Source organism: Macrobrachium nipponense, chromosome 13 (genome assembly GCF_015104395.2).
Source record: "Macrobrachium nipponense isolate FS-2020 chromosome 13, ASM1510439v2, whole genome shotgun sequence".
Taxonomy (NCBI): domain Eukaryota; kingdom Metazoa; phylum Arthropoda; class Malacostraca; order Decapoda; family Palaemonidae; genus Macrobrachium; species Macrobrachium nipponense.
In genome coordinates, this window is record NC_087206.1 from 102,121,120 (window position 1) to 102,133,252 (window position 12,133).

Below are 12,133 nucleotides of genomic sequence, written 5' to 3' on the forward strand. Positions count from 1 at the left end.
AAATTGGTGTAAGTTTTGATTTGTATGATTTCATATCCAAATGTTGAATTTGGTCTGTTTGTCATAGTCAGCTCATCTGCATGTACCATCAAACCACTGCTGGTCATTTGTCCTGAATTTGATGACCTTTCTAAGGACATACCTTATCAACCCTTAATGGACGGATAGCTGCTCAGGAGTAATAACAACAGGTTTGGGGTGGTGGATGGATTGATCCTGTAGAGGCAATACTAACCACCATCAATTTGGAAAGAATTGGGCGAGAAAGAGGTGCCAATAGATTCACTAACGGCAACGTTTACACTGGCTAAAATAATGAATCTGGCGTCACAGGACTTCAGTTCTGTTTCTGACTCCAAGGGAAAATGTACTGCGTCTCTCACTCACATGAAGTCTTTTTGTAAATTTGCTCATAAATAAACCAAGGGATTGCTGTTGGTTTTTGTTCATGTCTTTTACGATGGTATGTCAGTTGTAAATGTAATTTTGCAAAGAAAAGTGCAAAGAAATATTAGAAAAAACATGTACAAATAAAAAAGTTACTGAATCTTTGTTCTCAATAAATTTACATAAATATTTTTCAACAAATATGATAAGAATTTGTTATCTGTTTTGATATTGTGTGAGCTGTAATAATAATTTTACAAAATAAAACAAATTATTTATGAGGAAAAACCATACATATAAGTTGATAAAATTTATGATTGTCTTGTAAGAGGTCACACAAGGGGTTGTACTTCGTAATTTTCAACTCCTCGTGGAAGGTAAGGAAAATTCTTTAGAATTTGTTTTTCACCGTGTGCATTTGCATATCTTCCTCATTCCATTAATGTGTATTTTTCTGAGAATGGCCGACCTCAAAGTTTACCTAGCCTGAGGAGCTGCATACTATTGATCTTTTTACCCATCCACTAAGGGTTAAAATAGCCATCAGCACATCATTTAACTTCTTGGAATCAGGATCTGATACAGCTTCTGAAATATTAAATCCCTGACAAGCTTCAATAATGCAATCCTAACTGGCTCTAGATTTCAGCCAGACTGTTTTTCCAATGGTGGCATTAGGAATCCGTATATGTACTGACTGACAGATTGTCCATCTCAATGGTGCAATGATCAGAAGTGACTATATATTCACAGCCCTTGGACTTGATAATACGTACACAGTTGTTACATCAGTGAATATGTAATTGAATTACACACAAAAATGGAAATGCATCCTATTTCCATTATAAAAATATCGCTATGCTCTGTATCATGTTTCTTAGAAACAAGTGTCTCATCAGTTCCGTGGGTCAACGTGACCGACCAAACTCCCATGAGAATCTAGATCAAACCTTGAATCATTATTCTTTCTCATGACCTCAAAAGTCATGTATGTATGTTAGTTGTACATTAACACTTTTCCTAAGATCAAATTGAGAACTTTACAGGCATTCTCGTCCTATCTCTCATCTACTCAAGAATCCTTCAAAAGAGTTCCTATCTCTAAGATGAGTCCCAACTTGTAAATAGCTAAGGAAATACAAGTAGTATCTTTTATACTTCGATGTGCTTCAAACTAAACCTTCAAGAACTCCAACCATGAACAGAAGTGAGAAGTCAACACGAGTACAGAGAGAGAGAGAGAGAGAGAGAGAGAGAGAGAGAGAGAGAGAGAGAGAGAGAGAGACGACGAGAGAGAGAGAAGAGAGAGAGAGAGAGAGAGATAGAGAGAGAGAGAGAGAGAGAGAGAGAGAGAGAGAGAGAGAGAGAGGCTGATTATTCACGACTGTGAATCCTGAATAACTCTGGCGGACCGCTTTCATGTATATCATAGAAAGCTGGTCTAAGTCACAACAAATATGAGGTCTAATTTACTACCAGAAATATGTGTGGGTTCATCAATTAGCTGGACAAAATTGGAGGATACACAGAACTCAAGAGCAGCCCAGCTATGTTGATCTGTGGAATCTGAATTTAGCCACTCACTATGTTTTGCATTACAGTCTCCACAAATAATGAATGAAGCTTTTGAATCCTGTGACTGAGCCATACTAATCCTCTCCAAGAGACAGACATACTATTTAAAATCATCAATATTTGGATTGAAGTAAACAGCAAACATGTCAGTACTATAAAATGACAAATTTTCTAAGACATTTTGTATTTTTCATAGCTACAAACCTGAGGTCTTAACAATAGGATAATTTTCTAGTGCCTAGCTGGATCCAGTTAAATCACAAATGAAAAGCAAGGAATCTTGTGAGATCTGGCAACGCGTGCGTATATCGGGTGAAAACTGGTCAAGGACCACGCACTCACAACACCGCGTTCAGTCTTTTCCAACCCATGATATCTTTAAGAATACAGAGGGGCGGCTAGAGGTGGGCAGTACAATGTAAGACCTCAGGTTTATAGCTATAAAAAATACAAATTGTCTTAGGAAATTTGTCATTTGTTCATATGCGAACAAACCTTCGGTCTTAACAATAGGATAGACTTATACTTGGAGGGAGACATCCTAAACTGGCTGGGGGCCTACCCCTTAGTCCAGCTCCAGAAGAAACATCTACTGGAGAGGGACTGATGGCCATGAAAAGTTAGATACACTGACATCAAACAACTGAGCCACTGGGTTACCTACAATGATATATGGGATGAATCATTGCATAGGGAACGAAAGAGAAACTGACTGTTCAATAACAAACCAATGCGTCAGGGTTCGTTAGTACTCCTTACTACCCTGGAGTATATGCTACCGAATAGAAGGTTGGATATCTGTACACTAAGCAACCAAACTATCAGTATGACTACCTTACTCACCTGTATCAGACCAATCCAGCGAATGACGTGTCTATTCCTCAATCGCCCCGTAGGAAGAAGGAAAGGTACACGAGAAAGAAAGAGACCATCCAACTCACTCATTCTCTCATCCACACAATCATCTTAGGTAAGATACATATGTGCCCTGTTAAGGGCACATATGTATCTTACCTAAGTAAGAAGATAGAAAGAGGAGAAAGTGGACTGGTGTAACCAAGTACCAGCGCTCAGAATTCTATGAACTAGCCTGCATAGATGTGGCGGCCGAATCATCAAGTCAAATACGCCTGTCTGATAGCTTAATGTATCCAAAAAGAGAATGTATTCTTGGATATCTCTTTCTTTGTACACCCTGTGCTAACAAAAAGCCTACGACAACCTGGCCTAAGATAGCAATGCAAAGCCCTGACAGGACATAGCAAAAGTTCTTGAGAAATGCCCACAATGTCATCCAGTGATGGAATGGAAAAGGAGGTGAATCTATCATCCTGCACCGAGGGATTCTGGGCCTTAGCCACGAATTCCGGGACAAATTAGAAGGACACTGACCCCCAACCCTTGGTGTGCTTCAGGCCATGTGTTGTTTGAGTGTTTGTTTGTATGGTGTTTAGCTCCTCCACTCTCTTTGAAGACACCAAGGCCAGGAGGAAAACCATTTTAAGAGTCAGTTCCTGTCTGATGAATGATGCAAATGCTCATAAGGAGCTTTAGTGAAACTTCTCAAGACCAAGGAAACATCCCACGTTGGGGGCTTGAGCTCTCTAGGTGAACACGACTGCTCAAACCCCTTAACTAGCAAGGAGAGTTCCCAGGATGAGATGTTGATACCTATAAGGTGGGTACACACGTGCGAACCGAACCTTGTAACAAAAACGCAAGTGTGGACGGTTCCTCGAACCCGAACCCGCAAGGTTCGAGGCTCCGTTCGCCCTCCGTCCCGCCAATTGTCGGTTTTTGGGCCCCGCATCAAAGGGAGGTCTCTTTGAACATTACGCCATGTGTGGACGGGAACTGTATTACACGCGTAACAACAGAGGTTGCTGAACTTGTTAACATCGACTATGAACAAGGCCGTCCATAGTAGAGTCCCTTGTTTTGGTCAGTCAGTACGTATATGTCTACCATGGCTGATTGGAGTGAGGAAGAGGTCCTTCAATTTATTAGTTATTACGAAGAACAGGCTTTACTGTGGCCAGAAACTTCTTGGAATCTCATGTCAGCGAGTAATTTCCGACCACTGTATTCTACCCTTCTAGTATATAACCTTGATTGCCACCATCTTCTTTTATTTCGCTTCATCTTCGTTAAATAATGTATATAAATATACGGCAGCTGGTACTTGCATGGTGGCCATCGTCGGTAAACAACCCGGACAGAGACAGACTGATGATCGCAGTGGATTGAAATGAAGTTACGTGCTTAACGTGGTTACAGTTCGTCCTCAACATTTTGACACCTTGTAACCGTATATGCATAACTCAGTTACACATACAAGGTTCGGCTCTCACGTGTGTACCCACCTCAAGATGTAACACTATATTCAGGGCTGCCCTGTAGCCTCTAATGGCAGAAACAGACAAACATTTTTCATCCCTGAGGAAGACCAAAAAGTCTGCTATGTGCTGAATAGAGGTTCCGAGTTGAGGAAAAACCCCGTTTACAACACCAATCACAGTAAATTGCCCATTTGCCTTGGTAAACTGCAGAGGTAGACTTTCTGAGACTGCTGGACATATGCCCTACTGTCCTTTGAGAAAAGCTTCTCACTCGGAGGAGATACTTGATAGCCTCCAACCGTGAAGAGACAGGGATTCTACTGACTGGTGGAATCTTTTCTATGAGTGGCTGACAAAGAAGATGCCGCCAGGGGGGAATCTCCCTTGGCACCTTCGACAACACCAACAGCAGATCTGGAAACCATTCCGCCGCGGCCACAGAGGGGCTACCAAAGTCATCCTGAGACGCTGCAAACTCATCAACCTGTTCAGGATTTGACAGATCAAACAAAATGGAGGAAAGGCATACACCTCCAGGTTGTCCCAGGGATGTTGGAACGCGTCCTCTGTTAATGCCAGAGGATCCGAAACCACTAAACAGAACATCTCCAATTTCCTGTTGAACTGGGTCGCAAAGAGGTCCAACATGGGTCTCCCCCAAAACTGGAAGAGCTTGTCTGCCACAGCCTGATGAAGAGACCATTCTGTGCCTAGGATCTAATCCCGATGACTGAGCTTGTCTGCGACCACATTCCTTCTGCCTGGGATATACTTGGCCGAGAGCTCCACCGAATTACTGACTGCCCACTGGTGAACCTCGACTGTCAAGGCTTGAAGTTGATGCGAAACCAGGCCCCCATGCTTGTTCACATAAGAGACCACCGTGGTGTTGTCCGACATGAAAACAACAGAATGACCCTCTACTTTCTCCTGAAATTCCTTCAGACTCAGAAAGACTGGCTTTAACTCTAAGACGTTGATATGCTGCTGTTTGTCCTCCAAACTCCAAAAGCCCAAAGTAATGAGACCGCCTAAATGAGCACCCCAACCTGCAAGGGAGGCGTCTGAAAACAGAAGGAAGTTCGGTGGAAGAGAATGCAAAGGAACACCCTTCAAGAGATTCTGGTCGTCCAACCACCAACAAAGGTCTTCTCTCACTTCCAGGAACAGAGGAACCCTTATTAGAAGACCATTGCAGAGACTGAAGATGAAGACACCCATGAGGGACCAGTTCTCCAGGGAAGACAAAATTCCCAGAAGAACCTGCCACTGATGAACTGACTGATGTGGTTTTGACAGGAAGCCGAGCGCCACCACTCGCAACTTCTCCAACCTCTAATCCAACGGGAAAACTCTGGAGACTGCCGTATCGATGCCATCCCCAGATAGAGAATCCTTTGATTGGGTATGAGGTTTGACTTCTCTTGGTTTACCATGATGCCAAGTTCCAGACAAAACCGAAGCAGATGCTCTCTGTCCTGCAGCAGCTTCTCTCTGGAACCTGCCAAGACCAACCAATCGTTGAGGTACCTCAGCAAACGGATCCCCTGAGTATGGACCCAACTTGAGATGAGAGAGAAGACCCTTGTGAACACCTGAGGGGCTGTAGTCAACCTGAAGCTCAGGACTTTGAACTCGAAGACCTTGTCTCCGAGAGAGAAGCGAAGGAACTTCTTGGACGTCAGATGAATAGGGATCTGGAAATACGTGCCCTTTAAATCTATTGACAGTATGAAGTTGCTTTCCCTCACAGCTGCCAACACCGATCGCAGGGTCTCCATCTTGAACTTCGTCTTCCTGATGAAATCATCCAAGGTGGATAAATTGCACCAAGAAGACGTGACTGTAAAACCCTGGAGACAGACACATCACTTCCTCTATTGCATCTTTGTCCAGCATCTTCTGCACTTCCTCCTGGAAAGCCAAGAACTTCAGAGAATCTGGGGGATACACCTGCCTGTGTGCAGAGGTTTGTCCGAGAGTGGGGGAGATACCCCACCTGAAGGACATCTACTACCCACTTCTCTGCCACATAACTCTGCCACTTGGCCCACCAGACACCCCCCCCCCCCCCCCCCCCCCACCCCCCCCCCCCCCCCCCCGGCAAAGGAGAGGGAGAGGTGCCCAACCTATCGACGACCCCCTTTATTTCTGCCTCTGGAGCCCCTTCTTGACCTGTAAGAGTGGGAGCAGAGGGGAGGTTGGTCCTCTGACCTAGACTGGGACGAGTGGGAAGGCCCTGCTGAAACCGAACTCATAGATGGCCTACCAGGCGACGATCTCCGTGATTGCTGCTGAGTAGTGGGAGGAGGAGGGGCAGAACGTCTCCGAGAATGAGATGCTGACTTTGACACAGCCTGGTGCACTAACCTGTCCTTTGTGTCATCCCGGCGTCGGTCTATCGCGTCCTCCAGCTCAGTCCGAAGGAACAGGAACCGAGATTCTAAAAGGTCCCCATTCCTTAGTGCCAACAAGTACTCAGAGTCAACTGATCTTGCTATCCTGGATAAAGCTGCGTCTCTCTGATCAGAAGATTAGCCCACAAATTGACGCTGAGGTGTGCGAGATACAAGAATGCCTTGCCCCCAGACTGCAAAAAACTGGCAGAGAAGAAACACTTACCAACCCCTCTGGGGACCAGTCAGACGCAATCTTGGCAATGACCGTCAACCAGAAGTCCAACCATGACACAGTCTGTAACACGGAGGCTGCCATAGACTCCAAAGCTGAGGCATCCTGTAGAGACAAGGGCTGTGCCACTGACCTCACCTGCTCCAAGACAACAAGTAGGCAGAGTTCGTAGCATAATACTTCCTATGCCTCGTGAGTGGAGGGGAAAGCAACTTGGAAGAACCCCTGACCGTCCCGATCTGACACAGAGGCGTTCACCTTATGCAATACTGACTGAACATGCCCCGATAAGGGAAGCTGAAACGACGACTTAGGATCTTGCGTAGCCCCCAGCAAGGCTTCCAAGCAAGAAGGAGTGAAAGACGACTGAGCCTGAGTTGTACTCTCCAAATTGTTGAACCCACAAATGAGATCGACAACTTTGGCAAAGGAAGACAAAAACTCTTGCGAGTCTCCTTCCTCCTGCTCTGGCAATGGAGACTGATGACGAGAAGAAGATGCAGGCTTATCCAACACGCCTTCCTCTTGCAGACCAACAGAAGACCCAGAAGCCAAACAGCCCGAAGTGCCAGCCACCTGTCTGGGCTGGAGCCAAGCACCAACTCCTGCAACAATCCAACCACAACACTAGGAATATTACTACACACACTCACAATAGATGACTTGCATACGTGGCTACATACGTGGCCTTGTGGGGCAGATGCACTTACATGCGAAGGAAAAGCATCTCGAACACTTGACAAAGAACGAGAATTCCTCGGAGTGGAACCCCAGACAGCATCAAGGGGAGGGGGAAACGAACACTCCAGCTGCACTGCTTCCACGTTCACAACCTTCAATCTCTTCACAGGCGCCTTGAGATCCTTATGGTGACGAATAGGCCCTGGTGCCGAAGAAGCGGAAGAATCAGCAACAAGTGCACGAACGTGTGAGGTTGCAACACACTTGTGACTCGAAGCACAGGATGAAGCAGCCACTGCAGATTGCACAGGGGATGAAACACTAACACAATCAGGAACACAGGTGTGCCACTCCTCACTCAGACCAAGAAAAGGCAAAGTCCTTAACCTTCTAATGCTTGATACGCCGACATGGTGGAGATGGGGGAGAAGGAGAGGATGACAGCTCTGACTCCTTACGCATCCTCTTGGCAGGACACAACACGCTTGCTCCCAGACTTCCCAGAAAACATGGCAGCAAACCCATCTTCCAAAACAGAACCCAACCTCTTAAGAACTGCCTGACATAAAGCCTCAGACAGATCAGCAAGAGAGGGCGCAGATGACACGGAAAGGAGATGGAGCTTACTGGATGGCAGCGATGGTGCCACTTGAGCAAACGATGATGACACAGAAGAGCGAGGCAGCGCAGCAGAGGGAACTGGGAGTGACGTCATCAATGGAACCGGCAAGCGTCACTGGCGGAGCAATACAATATGGCTGACCCCGCCTACCAACGAAGACATGGCCAGGAGAAGGGGGGAGTGCTTGGGTAGCCTAAGGGGGGAGGCGAGCATCCATGAAGTGCGTCAGCAAACCCTCCAAGGAGAGTGGACCCCATAACCCAAGCAACCCCCAGAGTGCCGCCATTTTGGACGCCTCCAAATCTGAAATAAAAGAAACTGATGAAAAAGCCTCCTCCCTTGAGAGAAGTAAATTAAGTCCCGAGGAAGAGGGGGAGACATTACACAATAAATCAGCCTGAGGGCCTCCCGATACTTACAACGATGAATCGATGGAAGAAAAGGAAGGCGGCAAAGGTACAACACTAGCATGGGGAGTAACTGCAGCAGGAGATGAAAACCCCTTACTATACAATAACTTCCACTGCTCTCTAGGCCACGCACTACATTCCAGGCAGGGATTCGTTATGGTACCAACAATAGCATGACACCTGCATGTGGAGTGTGGGTCTGTCGCTGAAGAAGTCAGGAAAGGAGACACAATTAACCTTGAGTTCCCGGGCACATACGTTGGCGAGGACGAGAAGGAGCAGAAGAAGCCATAATACAAGCACACACACACACAGAATCACAAGCGGAAACGGGCAATGAACCGGGTAAAAGGCCGAGAGAGGGCAACCGCAACTCTCACCCAGGCGGTTAAGAAAAAGACTGAACATGGTGGCATGGGTTCGTGGTCCTTGACCTGTTTTCACCCGATATATGCATGAGTTGCCAGATCTCACAAGATTCCTTGCTTTTCATCTGCAATTTAACCGGATCCAGCTAGGCAGTAAAAAATTATCCTATTGTTAAGACCGAAGGTTTGTTTGCGTATGAACAAACTTATTGTAAATTTAAAACAAAGAACTTCATGGCAACTACATTCAAAATTTTTCTAACGATAAATAGGTCATCTGGACTTAGCATTTACAACCATACATTGTGCACATAGGATGTAACAATGATAAATAAAGTTAGGGCCATTAAACCCCAGGATTAACAAGATAACCTTCTACTTGTTACTACTTACAAGTGTCTCAGATATAAATATCAAATCATAGTTATAGGTACAACTTTGGAGTTCAAGAAAATATGATCTTAAGCCCCAAATACTTGAGTAAAGTACTTGGCAATTTTTCTTACTGTAATGAATAACAGGCCCACGGTTCAGCTCAATGTCTCCTAAATGAACCAAAATTAACAACCTACTATCAGTAGTAAAACTAATACATATAAACTCAAAACAAACGTAAAATTGCATTATTTACAAAAATACTACTGAAAGTATAAATAAACCTGACCACGTGGTTGAAAAAAATGCCAGAAGCAAATGGTTGACAAGGTGGGGCATATAAGAAACATGCCAGGATTCCCACAACAACTGGGGATGGATGGATTATAGATATTATAAAAAGCTCAGAAGGAAAAGATTGGGTAAAAATAAAATACTTTCTTGATAACCCACCAAGCAACTCTTGCTTTCTCATCAGCCTGTCCTATAAATTTTCAAAAAACAGGAAAGTAGACCCCCCCCCAAAAAAAAAAAAAAAAAAAAAAAAAAAAAAAAAAAAAAAAAAATGCCTGATTGTACCCTCAAGCGAAGGAACTCAAACCCATGACCATGGAAGACATGGTACAACTGGTTCGGCACAGCCCAAGGATGGAGAACAAGGTAATAATTTATCTCTTTTCTTTTTCTTGTTTTTTCTTTTTTGTATTTTATATTATTTCTGTAATTTCTTCCTAATGATCACCATATTCTTTGGAAGCTTGAATTTAAAGTAAATGGCCTCTGTAGGCTCAATCCATGTGAATAAGCATTTACCCTCTGAAATAATACTACTGGCTATGGTAGTAATGCTCTAATTACTATTCATGTCAAGTTCAAAATTAAATATTTATTGGTGAAAGGCCAATTAAATAAAGTAAGAGAAAAACACTATGTACTTTGTTAACTGATCTCACCATAATGATTTGCAAACAAAAATGATAAAACTGGTAGCCTAGCATATATCTCCATTAAAATTGCATTAAAAACTATTTGGTAAATCAGGAACATGTGAACCTGTTAAAGAATAACTGAAATTTTATGTATAGTTTGTTCTTTGTGAAATTTAGTAAAATATTCAAATTGCCTGCTATCCTTACAAAATGTACCATTATCCTACAGTATGGACTTTATTTGGTAATAAAATATATCCTGCTTACAGTAGTTACAGTATAATTTTAAACAAAATAAATAACTCAAGCTAAATAGATATTCTAAGGGATACAAATTCCTTAGTCCTCAAGTTTGAAATAAATGATAAAGGCTGAAGAAAACTGGAAACCCAAACAGAGCAAAACACAAAATTACTGCAATCGTATATAAATTACAAACTTATACATACTGGAAATACAGTACCTGTGACAACACTCTAGTGCACGTGTCATCTGTTGTGGGTCTGTGGAGTCTGCTAGGAGTTCTTGGCAAGATGTTAACATAATTTCTGCATCTGGTAGCCATCCTGCCTCAGCTAAAAATGTTGATACTGAGAGCCCTTGTACAACCAAACTATCTATTTGCTGTGAAGAGAAAAAGACTAATAAGTAAAGGGATAAATTTCATGAAGAAAATGCCTGTTAATGTAATAGTTTTGAGCAGACAGTTAAGTAAGTTGATCAAAGAAGGGCAAAAAGAGAAGTGATGGAGATAAATCATTACTAACTGGCTAAAGAAAAATTAAGATAACGATGGAAATTCAAATTGGCGAGGAAGGAGTGAAAATACAGCTGTAAAGATGCTATAACTGACAGCGTATAAGACTCATCTCTCTCCGACAAACAAACAAACAAAAATTGAAATAGTGTACACAGGGGTCTTATATGAAGAAGTCTTAGGTGCCTTATACTACCAGTACTTGAACCTTGGTAACCTCCATAATACTGTAATATTACCTGTAATTGCTCAAATATAATTTTTATCACTGCTCTCATTATTATAAAAAAACCCTCACTTCTTATATTGAACCCAGTTTTGTTTAATTCTGATTGCAAATTTAAGCATTACAGCAGAGTCCACCTAGCTCTGCAGCAAAGCCCCACTCACTGCACACCAGAGATTAGCTAGCTCTTGAATGGGGAATGGCGGCACACTAGTTAACAGTCCAAATGATTAACAACAATATGGGTTTGACCCTGTTCCGTGATGTTGAGTTTCGTGCATGAATCTTGACACTACAGATTTGAGTTCCCAGAGTTGTGAAGTATAATTGATATCTCTGATAAAAGATATGCTTATAAAGTTATATATCATTATGAAGTTATTGGATCACCTGTATGTGCAACTTTTTTTTTTCATCATGCGCAGCATAAATACACAAGCATCTTGCTTCTTTTCTTTAAAATTGGTGTTGACCTACATAAGTGATCCGACATAGACCACATTAGTCACCCCAACCCAGGAGTTATAATATGATATTTCTATAATGAAATAAGGTTTTATATATACTTACCCAGTAATTATATAGCTAAGAGCTTTCTACCTACAGCAGCTTAACAATGGAAAATTTACGCTAGTGCAAGTTTCGGTTACGGTGTGGTTAGAATGTCCTGCCCAATACTGGGGAGTTTATGTAGGTAACAACCTAGCAAAGAACTTCAATTCGTTTTCAGCTCTCATCATGCGAGGGGAGGTGGGTGGGCTCTGTTCCTATAATTACTGGGTAAGTATATACAAAATGATATTGTTATGATACAATAAAGTCAATACATTACT

At 43.0% G+C, this 12,133-nt stretch overlaps 1 protein-coding gene across 2 annotated transcripts in view; it reads right to left on the reverse strand.

Moving 5' to 3' along the window:
* Nucleotides 1-12,133, reverse strand: part of LOC135225236 (amyloid protein-binding protein 2-like) — a 277,676-nt gene that overhangs the window by 164,255 nt on the left and 101,288 nt on the right. For both annotated transcript variants that reach the window (XM_064264566.1, XM_064264565.1), the window contains exon 4: nt 10,781-10,941. In XM_064264566.1, the coding sequence (XP_064120636.1) occupies nt 10,781-10,941 (161 nt within the window). The remainder of the gene's footprint in view (nt 1-10,780; nt 10,942-12,133) is intronic.